Source organism: Lytechinus pictus, chromosome 11 (assembly GCF_037042905.1).
Source record: "Lytechinus pictus isolate F3 Inbred chromosome 11, Lp3.0, whole genome shotgun sequence".
In the NCBI taxonomy this organism is placed as follows: Eukaryota; Metazoa; Echinodermata; class Echinoidea; order Temnopleuroida; family Toxopneustidae; genus Lytechinus; species Lytechinus pictus.
Window position 1 is genome coordinate 28,472,294 of NC_087255.1, and position 19,000 is coordinate 28,491,293.

At 36.7% G+C, this 19,000-nt stretch overlaps 2 protein-coding genes across 2 annotated transcripts; both read right to left on the minus strand.

The window, feature by feature from the left end:
• Nucleotides 1-863: 863 nt before the first annotated feature.
• LOC129271631 (plasminogen receptor (KT)-like) lies at nucleotides 864-15,392 on the minus strand. Its single transcript, XM_054908931.2, has 5 exons — nucleotides 15,304-15,392; nucleotides 12,229-12,334; nucleotides 11,694-11,824; nucleotides 10,496-10,602; nucleotides 864-4,635 (listed from the first exon to the last, which is right to left on the minus strand). The coding sequence occupies exons 2-5, from the start codon at nucleotides 12,307-12,309 to the stop codon at nucleotides 4,523-4,525; spliced, it is 432 nt and encodes a 143-aa protein (XP_054764906.2). The 5' UTR covers nucleotides 12,310-12,334; nucleotides 15,304-15,392; the 3' UTR covers nucleotides 864-4,522.
• LOC135155986 (uncharacterized) lies at nucleotides 6,248-9,789 on the minus strand. Its single transcript, XM_064106672.1, has 2 exons — nucleotides 8,408-9,789; nucleotides 6,248-6,485 (listed from the first exon to the last, which is right to left on the minus strand). The coding sequence occupies exon 1, from the start codon at nucleotides 9,703-9,705 to the stop codon at nucleotides 8,431-8,433; it is 1,275 nt and encodes a 424-aa protein (XP_063962742.1). The 5' UTR covers nucleotides 9,706-9,789; the 3' UTR covers nucleotides 6,248-6,485; nucleotides 8,408-8,430.
• Nucleotides 15,393-19,000: the final 3,608 nt, after the last annotated feature.

Sequence of the window (19,000 nt, forward strand, 5' to 3'; positions counted from 1 at the left end):
ATGGATAACGAAATATATAATTACACAGTAAATTTTATCAACGCTCTCTCCAAATCATCTTAGTTATTCCAATACAATATGTCATGTCATTTTTTTTCCAAGGTCCCATAGAAGATCACTGGCGCAAGGGGAATCCAGCCCAAACAAAGGTTTTTTTTAATAGAGAAAAATAAAAAATCAGACAAGTAGATAGGTCAGAGTTTGAACTATATCAGACAACCAATGAGAAAGTTCTGAATTTTTAAAAGTTGTAAAAATTAGTAATCACTAATTTGAAGTCACCTTGGAGACTTCAAATTGGCCGCATAGGTGATGCCATGGTGATCTGTATAAGCAAAGGACTATATTTTTGTCCAATGACATGAAATGGATAAAATGCATTTTCCAAAAAGTTTACTTAAAATCATACTTTCTTTCATGAGAACATAAAAATAATATACTTCCAGTGTAATATTTTGATCACTGCCCCGGGTGAATAAGTTAGGTGGACTCTGCTGACAAAAGATTAGAAATAGATCTGTTTGCAGACAGTACCAGTGTATTCATGTCGTACTGCCGTGTATTTTTAGTTTCAACAATAAACAGCCAGGACGATGGTCGTTTCGTTTTTTATACCCCGCCCTTTATCGCAGTTTCTTCATTCTCTGCCTCAATCAATATATCTATCTTGCTCTATTTCTCTGGCTTTACCCCTCCCCGTTTCTCTTCCCCTTTCTCAATATCTCGCTCCCTCTCTCTCTCTTGCTGTATATCTTCTCTTTCTCTCTTCACCCTCTTTATCATGACATGTTTATGAATAACTCGAGAAAATATAGTTGTTATGCATTCATGTAAGTGATGAAATAAATGACAGTTTAGGCTGATTCTTCTTGAAATAGTTCAATATATATTCATCAATAACCATGATAACAATCACATCTGATGTGATATTACAGGTTCAAATGTCATTATCAAAATACATCTCTACAGCCAAACCAATACAATTCCATTTCTATCACAGGGTATCAAAGCGACCCTTTAATTGAGATGGTTTGGTCATAATAAGGCTAATAACTACAGTAGCCTTTATAACTAGTCACGCTGGCTCTGAACATGTACACGAATATTTATATTCAGGTGGCAATTCAAGACAAGTTGGCAATTTGCATGTATTCATTTTTTTTGCAAGAATATTCGAGCATAAATACCAATTAACCAATGATGGATCCCGAAGTAACCAGTATGAGGGGACACAGGGGCCAACATATTCATCCAAAATGCTGTGGTGGGCAAACAGTGTTATCACTATCACCCCTCTTGACACAAGGGGTGGGGCCACCAAAAAAATGTTCTGCACATTTTCTATTGTCTTTTCCCAAAATTTTCAAATATACTCCTCAAAGGGCGAGGCAACAGACCTTCCCTACCTGCCTCCCCCCCCCCCCCCCGATTCGCCACTATGTTTAATATTACAAATCACAAATCTTAGATTTTTCTGTGCTAATTTATACATATATTGATACATTTAAAACGCGATTCAGTGGGTTTTGTTTATGTTAAGTGTCCAGACACCAACTCAATCAACAATTACAACATGCAAAACGCAAGTTGGAGTATATCTTACTAATCTATTGCTGCATTGGCATTCATATCAAGATACCAAATATAATTTTGATGAGAGCTTACACAAATTACCCAATACAGGCCCGTATCCTGAAGTCGGGTTTCATTTAAACTCAGGTTTAAAGTTGTGGTTTAAGTATGGAAAGCTAATTGTGACTTAAATCACTAACAGTAGAGATAAAATATTGCAGCTCATTTGACTCTCAAATCATTCTCAATTGTCTAGGAATTATGAATAGATAATTGTCTTCACCATTGAAGAATCAGGAAAGAGCGCAGTTAATGTAAGAAACATACAATGCAATACACATTTTGACACTTTTGGCTTCCCATAATTTTAGACCATTTTAGACCATGGTCTAAGTTAAACCTGACTTCAGAATACAGAGTTTACATTAGACATTTACATGGTACATACTTTTACAAAATACACAAATACTCCAAACATATGACAGCATGTAATTTACACATAAAGGAGTTCACATCAACATCATTCTTCCATTCAGTGCACAGAATGACAGAAATATCTTGTACATCCATTTCTGAGCAAGAGATGTGATGGTTGGATGTTAAAGGCCCGGGGGGGCCAGTCAAATATATTGATGTACACACCCGTGACCAAGTAATTTCCAAACACACCCTAAACGAGTTTTTTTCTGTGTGCAAAATAACCCCCTAAAAACAAGTTTTTCGCGGGCTTTATTTACACATTTTGGCCCCTAAACAAGTTGTCGCCAAAATATGACCTCGGGGAAAAAACATACCCTGAACACGTTTGGCTTGCCTTTAAAAAAAAAAGCTTTGGGGAAAAATATATACCCTAAGTAAGTTTGAACCCACGGTTGACCATTGACCAGTCTTTCAAAACCACCCTTTTTCTTGAAATTGGTGTTTTTGACACCCTTAACGAGTCCACGCGCGGACCGCGTCCAAAACTGAAAAAAACACCCCTTTAAACGCGTTTTTTTTGTGACGCGTGTGTACAGCAATATATTTGACTTGCCCCCCCGGGGTTAAAGGTGATTATCAAACACTAAATATATCAAGATGTACATAAATTGCCTTTTAGAAAGGACATTCTCATTTAACAATTATAAACTATGTATTTATAAACAAAACACAGCAGGAAACAAACACATTAACACAAGCTTAAAATAATTAACATGAATAATCTTTGATCTTATCATTAAGATTTTTAAAGTGAATTTCAGTAAAAGTCAATCATTGGATTCTAGTTACACTAGAGTGAATAATAATTAGAATTCATTCACTATATTGCAACCAATCATAAATATTATATAACAGCTAATAATCACCTCCTATTATGGATAATTACTTAATCTAAAATGTGATAATTTTTGGTCTATAATATTTTGTTTTATATTTAAGAAATACTATTATATCCACTACGTCAAGAAATTCAACATTTTGAACATACAATGTAGTACTTCTACGATACAACTACTAGTAAAAGTCAATTGTTAATTCTATTTTCTATTACCACACTATGAAGTCCTGGATATGAAAAAAATTACAAGTAAAAAAATATGGGTCTATGTATTCTAATGAATTGCCAGTGAATTTCAACATATTGATCCAAATTTGTCAAAAAATGGAACACTTCATATTTGATTTTATGTTATTGTTTCTTCTGCATTCATATTCGTATAATACATTTTTCCATAATTTAACAAACGTATACATTAATAACAAACTGTTTTTGGCATGCATCATAGAGAAAAAATATATCATTCTAAACAAAATATGATCTACTTCCAAATTATTATAATAATTTGGTGATTTTTGGGTTAAGCCACAGTCACAGCAGTGAAACTGACTACAAAGGTTAGTGATTGATCGTATGTTAGATTTTCATGACTGATTGTAAATTGTAGTCAATGGAATCAATCATAGAAAAACGTTTTACGATCATTGCTAAGCTCTGTGTTACGGGTCCAAGACCTTACTTTTATTTTAAATAGCATATTATGAGTTGGTTTCCTTGGTGTGTCTTGAGCATAATCATTCATCTTCAACTCTGGTGGGAGTTTCATAAAGCTGTTTGTAAGTTACGAGCGACTTTACGAACGACTAGTGATCCTTCCTTGTGGTAAGTGTTACCCACAAAATTTACATTGGCATTGATTAAGTACCTAAGAAAGGGTCACAAGTCGTTTGTAAAGTCCCTCTTATCTTACGAACAGCTTTATGAAACACTCATCTGGCACATTTGCTCCAATACCAGTCCTGGTGGGAGTTTCATAAAGTTGTTCGTAAGTTAAGAACGACTCTAAGAACGACTGGTGATCCTTTCTTGTGGTAAATGGTATTCATTGGCGATGGTGTAGCGCGTAAGAAAGAATCACCAGTCATCCTTAAAGTAGCTCTTAACTTACGAACAGCTTTATGAAGCGGCCCCCTGTTACACAATAACTAGTAATTGATCGCATTATTGGCTTTCATGATTGATTGGACATATCAGCAATATCATAAATATCAGTCCTACAGGTATTAGCAATCACTAAACTTTGTACTATGGGGCCCCAGGGGGCTGTTTCATAATGCTGTTTGTAAGTTATGCATGATTTTAGCATGACTGGTGACCCATACTACATATAGGACATATCCTAGGTAGCTGTTTTACCATCTCAGAACATGTTCCAATGCTGCTTAATGTCATGTATAAGCCATAGGTTTACCAACATAATATATATATATATGATTATGATAAATTATCTCGGGTACGTTTCATAAAACATTTAATAATACAAAATTTACAATAACGGTAAAAGTTACTGAAATCCTTCAATCTGATTGGCTGATAGTACATTTGTTGTAGAAATTGTGCACTTGGGCCCCTGGATCAGTATTTCAGAAGAGCACTTGTATGCTTGCATCTTAGGTAGGTATTAGGTGAGATTTAGTCCTGTTTTGATGCCTTAGTCCTGGCTGCTTCGATATCCTCAAAGGTTGGAAGACCATTGGGTAGTGATAGGATAGAAGGTTCTTCGTTCAAGATGCATTCAGCTTCATCTGTTGAAACAAAAAAAAAGCAATCATGATGGGGATCCAGAGTGATGCCAGTGTATTTTGTTATGGGTGGGATGACTTACAAGTGACATCGTTTTTTAAATCAGTTGAAAAAATTGAAATAATCAGTGTATCACAGAGTCACACCACCTAGACTTTTTTAACTCTTTTTCATCCTTTTTCTCTATCTCTTTTCCAAATTTGTTCTTTCATATTTCTCTTTTTTTGGTGAATTATTTTGGTATTATTACTACTTGCAAAAAAAAATCATGGGGGTTACCCCTCCCCCTCCCAATCAAGCACTTCCCTAGATGAGTGTGATGATGAATAATGATAGACAGCATATATATCAAGTCAGCTGCAAAGTGTAATTCCGCAACAACAGCCTCATTATGATTAAAATTAGGAAGATTAAATGAGAACTTACCTGTTTGAAATTTAATCTTTATTTTATAAGTAAGTCGTAGAGAAGAGACTACATGTCTCATCGGGAATAATATGAGATCCCGCTGATCACGTGCGTGTCAATCTTAAAAGCAGTACAAGGCTACAGGTGAATTATAGGAAGATGAAGATGTTGAGAACTTGCCTAAATAAAACTATGTAAGTCGCAGAGTGGGAGAGGAGGGATGTAGTCTCTTCTCTACGACTTACTTATAAAATAAAGATTAAATTTCAAACAGGTAAGTTCTCATTTAATCTTCCTATTTTACTACGTAAGCCTCCGATTGAGACTACATGTCTCATCGGGAATAATATGAGATTTCAAAGCCCTGTAGACTTGTACGTAGTAATACCTCTGTAAGCCTATCAAGGCATCCAACAACAGAAAAACTCCCCAAAAAGTATGGGCCTACATGTACCTGTACAAATGTAGTTCAAGACTAATTCACCTTGTGAAGTCAATGTTTCAAAACTGCCTGCGAAAATTGACCAGTATTCTGCAAAGGTTTGCAATAAAAAGTTTGGAATGTCTTCTCTGACACCCAACCTGCTCTAGACATAATCTCTGATACAGGTACCTCACTTCGTTGTGCTGCCGAAGTAGAAGCTGCTCTCGTAGAGTGAGCATGAAATAACTCTGTGTCGATACCTGCCTCATGCATGACAGTCTTGATCCAACGTGCTATTGTTTGCTTTGTAGCACGATGATGGGGCTTCTTACATGTTACTAACAAGTGTCTCTCCATGCCCCGCAGATTCTTTGTCCGTTGCACATATTCTTTCATATAGTTCATTATGCACAATCTCCTATCAGGAGGGTAAGCTTTAAGTGTTACATTGAGTCCTGTATTTCCAGGCTTATTTTGCTTCAGTGTATTTTCAAACGCAATCTCAACTGACGATTTATTCCACCTCATCCTGTCCAGGTGAATGACATGTAGAGACTGCACTCTTTGTGCAGAAACAAGTGCTATCAACATAGTCAATTTCTGCTTTAGTTGCTTCAGATTAAGTGCCTTAGCTGGAGATAGCTTCCTGAGATAGTTCATTACCACTTTGACATCCCATATAGAAGAGTAACGGGGTGCAGGCGGACTCAGATGGAAGACTCCTTTCATAAATCTGTTAACAAGAGGATGCGACCCAAGAGGTTGGCATCCATCTAGGGCACTTCTAGCTGTATTTAGGCTGCTATAACCAACCTTCTCTTCGTCCAACATAAATGTGAGAAAGGCAAGAACATCACAAACTTTGACTTGTAAATAATTAATGTGTCTCTTGGCACAAAACTTTTTCCATTTCCTTATGTACACCTGGTACTGTGACTTGGTGGATCCTTTCCACGAAGCTGCTATAACATCTATTGTCCTTTGTGTGAGGCCTTGTTTGGCATAGAGTCCGCTCCAAGCCTGCAACATAAAAGTGATAAGTGATTATTCAAAGGATGTGGGGTACCTGTGACTGGCTGACATAATAATGTTTTATTCTTTCGAACCAGCATGGGTTCCTCTACCAGCATACTGTTAAGAACAGGGAACCAAACTTGTGTTGGCCAGTTTGGTACAACCAATATCCCACATGCCTTATCCTTCTGAATCTTTTGCAAACACAAAGGTATCATACTAAAAGGAGGGAAAGCATAAAATTCCCATTGGCCCCAATCAACAGTGAAGGCATCTACGGCCAAGGCCTCTGGATCAGGCCTCCAAGAAATGTACCTGTTAACCTGTTTATTCAGGCGGGAGGCAAACAAATCGATTTCTGGTATGCCAAATCTCTCTACTATTTTTTGGAATATCCTCTTATTCAACATCCATTCTGTACTATCAGAGAATTTCCGTGACATACGATCTGCCTCAATATTCAATCTTCCAGGTAAATGAGCAGCTGTAAGCCAGATGTCATTATTGATACACCATTTCCAAATATTAATGGCTGCTCTATTACATTCCGGCGACTTTGTGCCACCCATATTATTCAAGTATGCTACAGCTGTGGTATTGTCTGTCCTTACCAGTACATGAATGTTCTTTTTCTCTGAGCAAAAGGCTTTCAGCCCATGGCTAACAGCTATTGTTTCTAGCACATTAATTTTATTTTGATTGGCCAGTGCCATTTCTTCACTGTTCCATCTACCACCTGTTGAAAAGGAGAGATCTGTTGCCCCCCAACCTTTTCCACTAGCATCTGTATGAATTTCCACATCTGGTTTTGCCCTCTGCATGGGGTTGAATTGCGAATCAATGTTAAATATCCACCACTGCAATTCATAGATGCTTTCTCTTGATAGTGTCATTTGCCTATCAAAATGTCCCTTGTTCTTTGCAAGGGCAAATATCTTGTCTTTCTCCAACGCTCTGTAAAAGAGAGGACCATATTGTACAGCTGGACAAGATGCTACTAATTGTCCAATTACCCTTGCAACTTTCCTAGTCTGCGGATTCTGATTACCCATCAATTCACGACAAGATTGTTTAATGTTTTCTTGCTTCTCCCTTGGAAGCCTGACACTCATGTCTCGGGTGTTCAGATTGAACCCCAGAAAGGTGATTTCACAAGTAGGATCTAAAACAGACTTTTCAGGGTGAATAATAAAACCCAACTCTGAAAGCAATGTAGTAGTTGCTTTAACTGCTGCCTCTGATTTCTTAGCAGTTTTGGCTATAATAAGAGTGTCATCTAGATATCCAATTACAATATGGCCTTTCTCCCTGAGCGACGCAAAGACAGGTTTAAGCAGTTTTGTAAAAAGCCTTGGTGCCGAGCTAAGCCCATTGGGTAATGCTTGAAATTGCCATAATTTTCCCTGCCATACAAATCTCAGATATTTTCTAGACTCAGGGTGAATAGGTACCGTGAAATATGCATCTCGAAGGTCGACTGAAGCTAAATAATCATCTTGAGAAATGAGGGGTAGAGCTGTTCTAATATTGTCCATCTTAAAATGGCAATATGAAATGCTTTTGTTCAATTCTGACAGATCTAATATGATCCGCAGGCCGCCATTTTTCTTTGGCCTTGTGAAAATATTCGATATAAATTCCCCTTTTATATGATCACATGATTCTATAACATTTTTCTCCAGCAGTTTATTTATCTCTTCTGTAATCACTGCTGTTTCCTCTGAATTTCTTTTAAACTCATGAAGGGGTTTTTCCCTTCTAGGGGGAAATTTTAGTGGATCAAATTCAAGCTTGTAACCCTGTACAGCTTGTAAAATAAATGAATCAGATGTAAGCTCTCCCCATTTATGAGCATAAAGCTTCAGTCGACCTCCGACTGGAAAATCATAATTCTGTGTAGATCTAGGTAGATTGGAAGTCTTTCCTACCTTGTCAAAATCTGGTAGTTTCTCTACTTTCTGCCCTGCCCTTGGCTGGACTCTCTGAACTGTGGGGCTTGATGTCCCTCCCGAGCTGCTGTCGGTGTGAATGTGTGAGGGACCTGTGGAGCTCTTCTCCTCCACTGGGTTCGCTGGCCTAAAAAAGGTCTTGACGCACTGCCTGGTGAGTCAGAGTAGGATGTCCGCGACGTCCAACCAGCTTCTTTATATCTACGTTCATGCCCTTGGCTTGGATAAGGTCTATATGATGGTTTCGGTTTTTTATAACCACCTTTCATAACTCCAGCTGCCGCTTTATGCTGGTCTTGCAAGTCTTTCACCTGCTTGCCCAGATCATCTCCGAATAGGTACTTTGTTACTGGATTTGTGGGCTTGCAAAGATGAGTAAACTTTGTGTTAAGATCTGGCTTTATCAGTTCTTTGCGGAGGGCATTCATCTCAAAATTAGCATTGCATAACAATGCCAAAACGTCCTGTTGTTCAGAGGACATGTTATTTGGATCAAGAAGACTGACGTAAGCCGAGATGCCCCTCGTAAGAGATTTTTGGACCCTCTGAAGTTTGACATCCTTGGTACGGACAGAGGCAGACAAATTGTCCCAAATTGTCTGATTAACTTTCGGAGTGTCAATGACTCTGCAGTTTGACGGGCATGGATATTTGCTGCTGGTCTCATCCAGCACTTTTTCCTCCAAGTGATGGCTCATTAAGTAATTCACAGAGTTAGCCAATTCTTCCTCAAGAGGTTGCCCAATGTCTGATGCTACCGCAAATTTAGCAGCAAAAGCTGGAACTTTTAGTGATTCAGTCATCTCCGTGCAAGACTCCAACTCTGCACTTGTGCTCTCATCTTCAACTTCCATAATTCCCTCTGTATGACTTGCGGTGGAGGCTGTTTCACTGCGACCAAGATCAAAATGTCGCTCTGGCTGTGCATGTCCCATGCCTGCCATATCATCTTGTTTATTGGGAAGAGCCTCCATAAATTGGCAAAGTAAGCCTTCGAGTCTGTCGAGACGATTGTTCACCATTCCAATTTCATCCTTCGACTTACACGTTTTCGGCCGAGCCGTCGCGACCGCCGAGCGATCGCTAGACTTCTGCACCGCCGGAACTCCCCGGGTGCGCTCCGATCCTGTCGTCCCCTTGGCCGCCGCAGCACGGTCAGCCAGACTCACGTTTTCCAACTCCATACTCGAAATTTCCGCCGCTACGCGGTCGGAATTCTTGTCCTTTTCCTTTTCCACGGCCACGCCTGCGGAACGTTTATCCTTTAAATCCTTCATAATAAGTTTGATTATTCCAAGTTTTAGAATTTCTGCGAAATTCTATGGATTTTTCTACGCTGTGAAAAATCTTTTCCGCTCAATCACAACACGCGCCAATGAATTGACACGCACGTGATCAGCGGGATCTCATATTATTCCCGATGAGACATGTAGTCTCAATCGGAGGCTTACGTAGTAAAACAACATATATGTACACGAAGAGAAAAGGGGAAGGGGGGATGATCATTCATGTCAGTTCAAGAGACTAGTTACACCCCACATGCAGCATGGTGTTCTATGCCCACATAACATAACTCTACACCTTAAAGGGGAAGCGAACTGACCAACCCTGTGTTGTGTTCGGTCTCACAATGGCAGATTGTGTGTTATGCATAGCTAGTCTTAAAATATACCTTTTGACATAACCATTAATAAAACATAAGAAATTTGAGATAACCTCTAATAAAACTTTTAAGAAATTAGCCCATGATTTTATTTGTATAGAAAAATTAGAATGTTTTGAGGAAACAAGTGCAAGTACTTTGTTTGCTACAAAGTTTGGTAAAATCGTTGCGGTGTGAATATATCGAGTTGTGAATCAGTGTTTTATCATTCAAGTGGGCCTATATCACAAGACTGCATTGCTATGAATGTTGCATTATGGGTTAGAAACCTGGCCAGATTTGAGTAGCTAAGGACTTCAGATGATGCTTTATGAAGTTGCTGGTTCGCATTTGATTAAAAGCTTATGGAAGATAAAGGTAATTAGAGTTTAATAAATGTACAATAAAGGGTTTATTGAACTTACTTCTTATTCTCTCTACCTTGGTATTAAAGCAGTAGTCCCACTGGTAACCGACTAGGAAGGTAAGAGGTATCAGCGGAACAAGAGCCGCCTTGCTACCTTTAGCAGCGCTGTGTAATTAGCAAATAATAAGAAATTGTCCATGTCATTGAATTATGGATGAAACTACCTCAAACATCAAAGTGATTGGATTTTTTTACATACATAAATACAATACCCAATTAATATGTCCAAGTTTTATGAACTTGACCAATATACTTTCAAAGTTATGACGGTAATTCAACAAATACCCCCTTATTTGGCCAAATTTCATTGACCCTAACTGACCTTTGACCTTAATCATGTGACCTGAAACTTGCACAGGATGTTCAGTGATACTTGATTACTATTATGTCCAGGTTTCATGAATCAGATCCATAAACTTTCAAAGTTATGACGGTAATTCAACAAATACCCCCTATTTGGCCAAAGTTCATTGAACCTAACTGACCTTTGACCTTAATCATGTGACCTGAAACTTGCACAGGATGTTCAGTGATACTTGATTACTATTATGTCCAGGTTTCATGAATCAGATCCATAAACTTTCAAAGTTATGATGGTAATTCAACAGATACCCCCAATTTGGCCAAAATTCAATGATCCTAAATGACCTTTGACCTTGGTCATGTGACATGAAACTCATGCAGGATGTTTAGTAATACTTGATTAACTTTATGTCCAAGTTTCATGAACTAGGTCCATATACTTTCTAAGTTGTGATGACATTTCAAAAACTTAACCTTAGGTTAAGATTTTGATGTTGATTCCCCCAACATGGTCTAAGTTCATTGACCCCAAATGACCTTTGACATTGGTCATATGACATGGAACTCAGGCAGGAAGTTTAGTAATACTTGATTAACCTTATGGCTAAGTTTCATGAACTAGGTCCATATACTTTCTAAGTTATGCTGTCATTTCAAAAACTTAACCTTTGGTTAAGATTTGGTGTTGACGCCGCCGCTGTCGGAAAAGCGGCGCCTATAGTCTCACTCTGCTATGCAGGTGAGACAAAAACAGCACCTCAGTGTTGAACATTAATTCACTGCTTATTGAGTTACATTAAAAATCATTATTCACGAGGTCCAATTTCACAAAAACTAATTCTGTAACCATCATTTTGAATTCACATTTATAAATTGAGGGCAATTTGTCTTACCCAGCCAAGCCTGCTACTGCAACGACACCGTAGAATGAAGCTAACCAATTAAAGAGTTCTCTCGACCCTGCAAGCTGCATCGCCATACCACGTTCTCTCATCTTATTCTGCATCTGAATTTGACGTTGGACCTGGAAAATAAACAAATAATACAACAATTCAATGCATCCAGATCACAGAGTGATATTGGAGTTGTGAGATAAAATAATTGAGAATAATTTTTTCCATATTTAGAGAGTATCATACAAAACGGTCCATTCAAAAGGGTGACTCTTCAAATGCACTTATAGTTAAAAATCATGATGAAAAAGACCACACAGACAGGTCAATTTTTTGTGTAGTCCAATACATTCATTTAGGCTTGCAGTGCATGAGACTCCAGCTGAATTGTGCCAAATCATTATCATTGTAGTGGTTTAATCTAATTTAATATTTGACAGAAATATTCAGGATTATGAATTCTTGAAAGGATGAACCCAAATAGACTCTGCCCGCAAGAGCCTTGTTTCATTCTACATCTAATGTTATAACTTACAGTGGTAACTTGCATTTCCGTCATGAATTCCTTGTTCTTCTTGAAACTCTCATCCATTGATTTAGCCATAAGCGACCCCATTGTGAAGTCTTAGCGGGTTTACAAGCTAAAAGAAAAAAAAAGATAAGTACAAGTTAGTATATAAGGCACTCATTGAATGAACAAGGTTATGATATAACCTTGTTCTCTGTTGTATCTCCATGTGTGGCAAAATAAGGGTGGCAATGTTTGGCTTATTTTCTCTTTTTCTTTGGGATATTTTAATGATTTTTTAAAGTGTGTGCTCTGTACAGCATTGGCATACCATATTCCTACCTGTAGATTCCCCACAGGCAGGATGGTTGCAGTGAGCTAGTGGTATAAGGCTACTTGTTTTCTGAAAACACCCTGTCTGTTTATGTTAAGTCTGGGGAACACACAAGGACACACACAACAATATAGGCCTTTATATCTTAGATAGAAAAATAAATGCGCCACATAAAAACGGTCATTGCATATATACAAAGGTCTTTAAAGGAGAAGGAAACTCTTGGAGCAAGTTAGCTTTTGTGAAAGCAGAAAAATCAAAGAATAAGATCAACAAAAGTTTGAGTAAAATAGGACTAGCAATAGAAGAGTTATGAGCATTTGAATGTCGAGATCACTAATGCTATGGAGATCTTCCCATTGGCAACGCGACCAAGATCTATGATGTCACAGATGAACAACTCTCCCCTTTTGGACACTGAAAATATACCCCAAAACATCTCTTTTTGCTCATTCTAATCATATAACAAACGATTCATCAATGATATAATGTTGTGAAACCTCTGTACTTGTCCTCTCATAAAGAGAACACCTCACCTTGTGATAGACTCTATAAAAGTGAGAATATAAGTGAAATAAGTACTAAAGTAATGAGGGAGTTGTACGTGTGTGACATCACAGATCTTGGTCGCATTGCCAATGGGAGGAACTACATGGCATTAGTGATCTCAATATCAAATGCTCATAACTTTCTTATTATTCATTCAATCTTCCTCAAACTTTCAACAATATGTTTCTTTGATTTTTCTCTTTGATATGGATTCAGCTGGTTTCAAGGGTTTCATTCTCCTTTAATTATAATCTTGACTGCAATTTCTCTTTATTTACAACTAGTGCATTAAAATTATCTTACCTTTGGTAAATTTTTGGGGAGGGCCTTTATTGGTGTAATATATAGAAATGAATTGTGTAATGTTTTTTTTTTCAAATTCAAAAACATAGAATAAGGAATTTTAAAAAAATGGCCAAGGTATATGATAAATATCTGGACTAGGAAGTGACAGAATAAATAAGGATGGATACACCAGAATTCTATTCCGGAAAGAAGTTGCGATCAAACGCAAATCTAAAAAATTACGCAACTTGATTTTTCCTCCAAGCAAAAGAGCGCATTTGGGAATTGGGACTAGCATTTGATATCTTGTCTTGCATTTAAACACAACTCTCTGCAATGGGCCATGGATAAAAGTGGTTAGTATACAAGTAAGTGTAGATTGGATGATTGATCAAGTTCTAGCCCCTGAGGTTATTAAAATGAAGAGGAATTATTATCAAACGCTAATCATTTGATTTATAAACAAAAGAGATCTTTTTTTAAACTTTCATATCAATGCATAAATTTGCATCACAGATGTTCACATTTCTAAGGTAGTCAACTTTAACTGCATTGTTTGGTTAAAAAAATGTTCTTCTCCTTTGTTGTTCAGCCCCCGGGGGGGCCACTTACATTGACGAGTGGATACCATGCGCGACCAAAAAAACACGCAAAAAGGATGTCTTTTTCAAGATAGGGCACGTTACTTACGTAACGTGATAACTGATAAGGGTGTCAAAAACACTAAAATAATGAAAAAAGGGTATCTATTTTCGCTAGGGAAGCTACGTGTTTAGGGTCAAATTTGCGAGGGTGTAAAAAATTAAGACTAAAATGTTTTATAAAGGATGTACTTTTTCCCCAAGAGTCAACACTACGTGTTTAGAGTATGATTTGGGCGAGATGTGGGATGTGGGGCTGTACTAAACCAAATGATGTGGGTGAAGGTAGGCCGACGACCGACGTCCGTGACATAACAATGAAAATATCGCTGTACTTGCTTAGGGGGTCAATTCAGGGAACTTGACAAGAGTATCGTTTTGTTTCCAATACTTGTTAAGGGTATGGTTTCACACGCCAATACTTGTTAAGGGGTGCATTTCCAGAAAATGGAAAATACGTGTTTAGCCTTTAGGGTGCTTTTAGAGACCCCATGGTCGCGCATGGTATCCACTCGTCAATGGAAGTGGCCCCCCGGGGTTCAGCCTTCAGGGCCTGGAGAGAGGAGAGAGTTTTAGCTTTGCCTTGTGAAGTTTCTGTGTTCTTTATTTTGATGGTCAAATGCAAGAGATTTTTTAGTAAGTATTTGTCTACAAACTACAGTCTACTGAGCTGAGATTGTAATAAAATTTAATTAAAGCGCAGAATGTTCCAGAGAAGCAGGGCCACAGAAAATCCAAACATGATTGATAATGGGATTTTTGCTAGTACCCTGCATGATTAGTTTTGCAATAGCATCAAACATTTCATTTTCATTTGTCTCTTTAAAAGAGTTTTGAGTTTCATTTCACTTGGTCTTGACTTGGGCCTGGCATTCCATTTCTAATTTCTTTTTCTATCATTTTTCAAGTTCAATTTAAGTTACAAGTTTGAGTCAAAGCTGGGTTAATAGCCATAACCTCACACAACAGATGTGACAAAGAAAGGGCTTTGGTAATACCTGAAGATCTAGATCTCTCCACATGAGGATACATATCACGGAAACGTGTCGTCTCTCATTTATTTGCGTGCAAAAGAAATCGCATGCACCGGGAATGGAAATAGCCTCCACAGCAGCATTGCCATTAGACAACTTGTTCATTGACATTGGATGTTATTTTACACACTAAAATAAGTCAGTCACTAAATCGAATTATACAGTTTATCTTCTCACGAAAATGAAAATTATCAGTGCCATTCATTTTAAATATCAATTCAATTTACTTTAAAGGAAAACTGCGTTTATCTAAACTTACTTCGAATCTCAAAAATGCTGCAATCTGACTCTCGACTTCGTGAATTAGTTGTTTGACTGCGTAGTCTATCAATAACATCTGCGACAAAGATACTTTGTCCAAACTGCTAAAGTAAACGGCTAAAAAACGTATAACTATCGATGTGTATAAAGCAATAGACTGCACAAAAATCCAAAATATTTCATTTTAAATGAAATGACACATAGATCGCAAATTTTCCGCTGTTAGATCTATTTTATTTTTCAAGTAGATAAATACGATTGAATTTTAGACTAATACATGATGAGTAGGCGTGGCCAATAATTGATGCAGTGCATGATATGCATGCGAGATCGAGATTGAGATAGCCCTAATGATCAACAATAATGATAACAACAATAACAAAAACATCATCATCACTAATCAATAACGGCTATCAGATATTTGTTTTCGGTAATTCAATTTTATGTATTTTCCAATCCATTTTTTCTTATTTCTATGTACTTATGTAATTGTTTATATATAATAAAAAATGTCATCAGTAGGCCTAGTTATTTTCATCGATATCAGACAGCATTATTATTATTATTATTATTTTCATTATTATTATCATTATTATTTTTATTATTAGTAGTAGTAGTATTATTATCATTATTATTATTATTATTATTATTATTATTATTATTGTTATTATCATCATCATCATTATTATTATTATTAGTTCGGTATCTCTCTTAAAAAATATAAAAACAGAGCTATAATATTTAGAATAAGAAATGAGATTATAAAGATCAAATGGGACTATATTAGATTTTAAAGGACAAGTCCTCCCCCAACATATTTGAATAAAAAGAGAAAAATCCAACAAGCACAACACACACAAAATTTCATCGAAATCAAATGTAAAATAAGAAAGTTATGACATTTTTAAGTTTTGCTTAATTTCACAAAACAGTTATATGCACATCCTGGTCGGTATGCAAATGAGGAGACTGATGACGTCATCCACTCACTATTTCTTTTGTATTTTATTATATGAAATATGAAATATTCTAATTTTCTTCTCATTATCAAGTGAACAACATTAATTCCTTCCTGAACATGTGGAATTAGCATTGTTTAATACTATATGGTTCAGTCAAGTTGGTCCTTGTTAGCAAATCTGTAAAAAATGAAATATTGTATAAATCAAACAATAAAAAACAAAATAAATAGTGAGTGAGGGACATCATCGACTGTCTCATTTGCATGTCACTGAGTTGTGCATATCACTGTTTTGTGAAAAACAAGCGAAACTTTAAAATTTCATAATTTTCTTATTTTATGTCCGATTTTGATGAAATTTTCGGCGTTATGCTAGTTTGATTTTTCTTTATTATTCAAATCTACATTTTCTGGGGTGGACTTGACCATTAAAAATGAAATAGTAGCTTATGATAACTTGCAAGGTCAATCGTCACACTTTTTAGTACACACACACACACTCCCTCTCTCTCTCTAATTTCTTTCTTTCTTTATTTATTTTTTTATTTATCTATTTATTCATTCATTACTTTCTTTGATATTCATAGTTTTCTGCAGTCAAATGACTTTTATAAGCCGTTGGCAGTGGCACTTTCACATTTATGTTACATTATCATTACCATTATCGTCATCAGTGTCATCATAATAACTGTCATTATCATCATCACCACCACCATGCATCATCAACATAATTACCATCATCACTATCATCATCAGCAGCAGCAGCAACATCATTACCTTCATCATCATCATCATCATCATCATCATCATCATCATCATCAACATCTTACCTTCATCATCATCATCATCATCAACATCTTACCTTCATCATCATCATCATCATCAACATCATCATCACCACCAGCATCGTCAACATTATTACCATCATCGTTATCATCATCATCATCATTACCTTCATCATCATCAACATCATTACCTTCGTCATCATGATAATAATAATAATCATCATCATCACTATTATCACCATCATCACTTTCATCACCATCACCATCATCATCAACATAATTACCTTCATCACCATTACCATCATCACCCCACCATCACTATCATCACCATCATCATCATCACTATCACAATCATCACTATCATCATCACCATCATCATCACTACCACCATCATCACCATCATTACCATGGTCATCATCATCAACACTGTCAATACCTTCATCACCATCATCATCATCACCCCACCATCACTATCATCATCATCAACAACATCAACATAGACAACACTACCACCAATATTTATTTTCATCGTCATTGTCGTCTTCGTCCAGTCTTTGCTTTTACATTATCATCATCTTTATTTCATCAATAACACCCATCTCCATTGTATTCATGTTTATCACAATCGCCGTCATCGTTTTCGATCTCCTTGTCACCATCTTCATCAATAAATGTATAGCATTATTGTACAGTAGGCCTATTGAAACACTGAGAATAAAAAGTCCAACCAAACGAATGCATTAAATTTCTTGTACAAAACTCATGTTTATTTAAAAAGCATTATCATTATAAGTAGTATACGATCAATCAGTTAATTTTTTTATCATGTCATTATGACGATTGTGTTTTATAAATGGAAATGACTAATTGCGCTTTATCTCTCCTCTTTTTCAGATTAAGCTAACAGTAGAGAAAGGGCAAGTCGTGAAACAGAGGCGTCGATCCTGGGGGGCAGGGGGGCGATCGCCCCACCAATGAAAATATTGGGGAGGCAAACATCGTTTTGCCCCTCCCCCCAATAATTCCGCATGTGCAAAAAATAAAACAAGTAATGTTATACAGAAATCAGCAAGCGAGATTGAGATACACAACTCGTTCTTTATTTAAAATCGTGCTCAAAATGTCTGCTTTTCAGATTGGAATATAAAAATTTTCAGCTCGCGCTTCGCGCTCGCATCATTTCTGTAGCAAAAACCAATACTTTTCATGATTAAATAGGTGAATAGAATGTCCCGTTTCAGTTTTAAACCTCAAAAGAACTCCCGCTTCGATTTGCAATAATCTTTTGTTGGATATATATCTTGTTCTTGATTAAAAATGTCCATTGAACTCATTTACATGTATTTTCAGATCGAAATATCAAAATTTTCAGCTCGCGCTTTGCGCTCGCATCTATTGTTTTTTTTTAGATACCCATCTTAATCATTGGTACCAAAAATGCTTAGAATGTCAAGCTTTCAGGTCAGAATATAAAGAAAATTTCAGCTCGCTCTCAGCACTCGCATTATCTGTGTAGTGAGATATGTATCCTCCTCATGAGTTACCACAAACAGTCCTAAACAGGCACCTTTTTCCTGTTATCAGGTCAGGTCAGTATACTAAAAAATTTCAGCTCGCACTTCGCGCTCGCATTAATTTGTTGTTGAGATATGTGTCTCTATATCTCATGAGTCATATACATGTATATATATATATATATATATATATATATATATATATATATATATATATATATATATATATATATACGTATATAGGCTTATGTATGTGTATGAGTTTGTTTTGTGTGATCGAGCGCCTTTGGAAAGTTGATTCATGATTTTGCCTCCCCCCCCCAATCTGAAAAATAGATCGACGCCCCTGTCATGAAAATGTTACGAAGCGAAACAAGTTAGTATCTACAGATAACTTTCCACTTATTGTCGGTTCTTATTTTCACCAATCAATCT

Excerpts from the sequence above, each read along its gene's own strand:
- LOC129271631 (XM_054908931.2), bottom strand. The coding sequence starts at position 12,309 with ATGGGGTCGCTTATGGCTAAATCAATGGATGAGAGTTTCAAGAAGAAC. Across the intron at positions 10,603-11,693 it reads GCAGTAGCAGGCTTGGCTGG|CGCTGCTAAAGGTAGCAAGG; the intron begins GTAAGACAAATT and ends CTAATTACACAG. Across the intron at positions 4,636-10,495 it reads CAAGGTAGAGAGAATAAGAA|ATGAAGCTGAATGCATCTTG; the intron begins GTAAGTTCAATA and ends TTGTTTCAACAG.
- LOC135155986 (XM_064106672.1), bottom strand. The coding sequence starts at position 9,705 with ATGAAGGATTTAAAGGATAAACGTTCCGCAGGCGTGGCCGTGGAAAAG.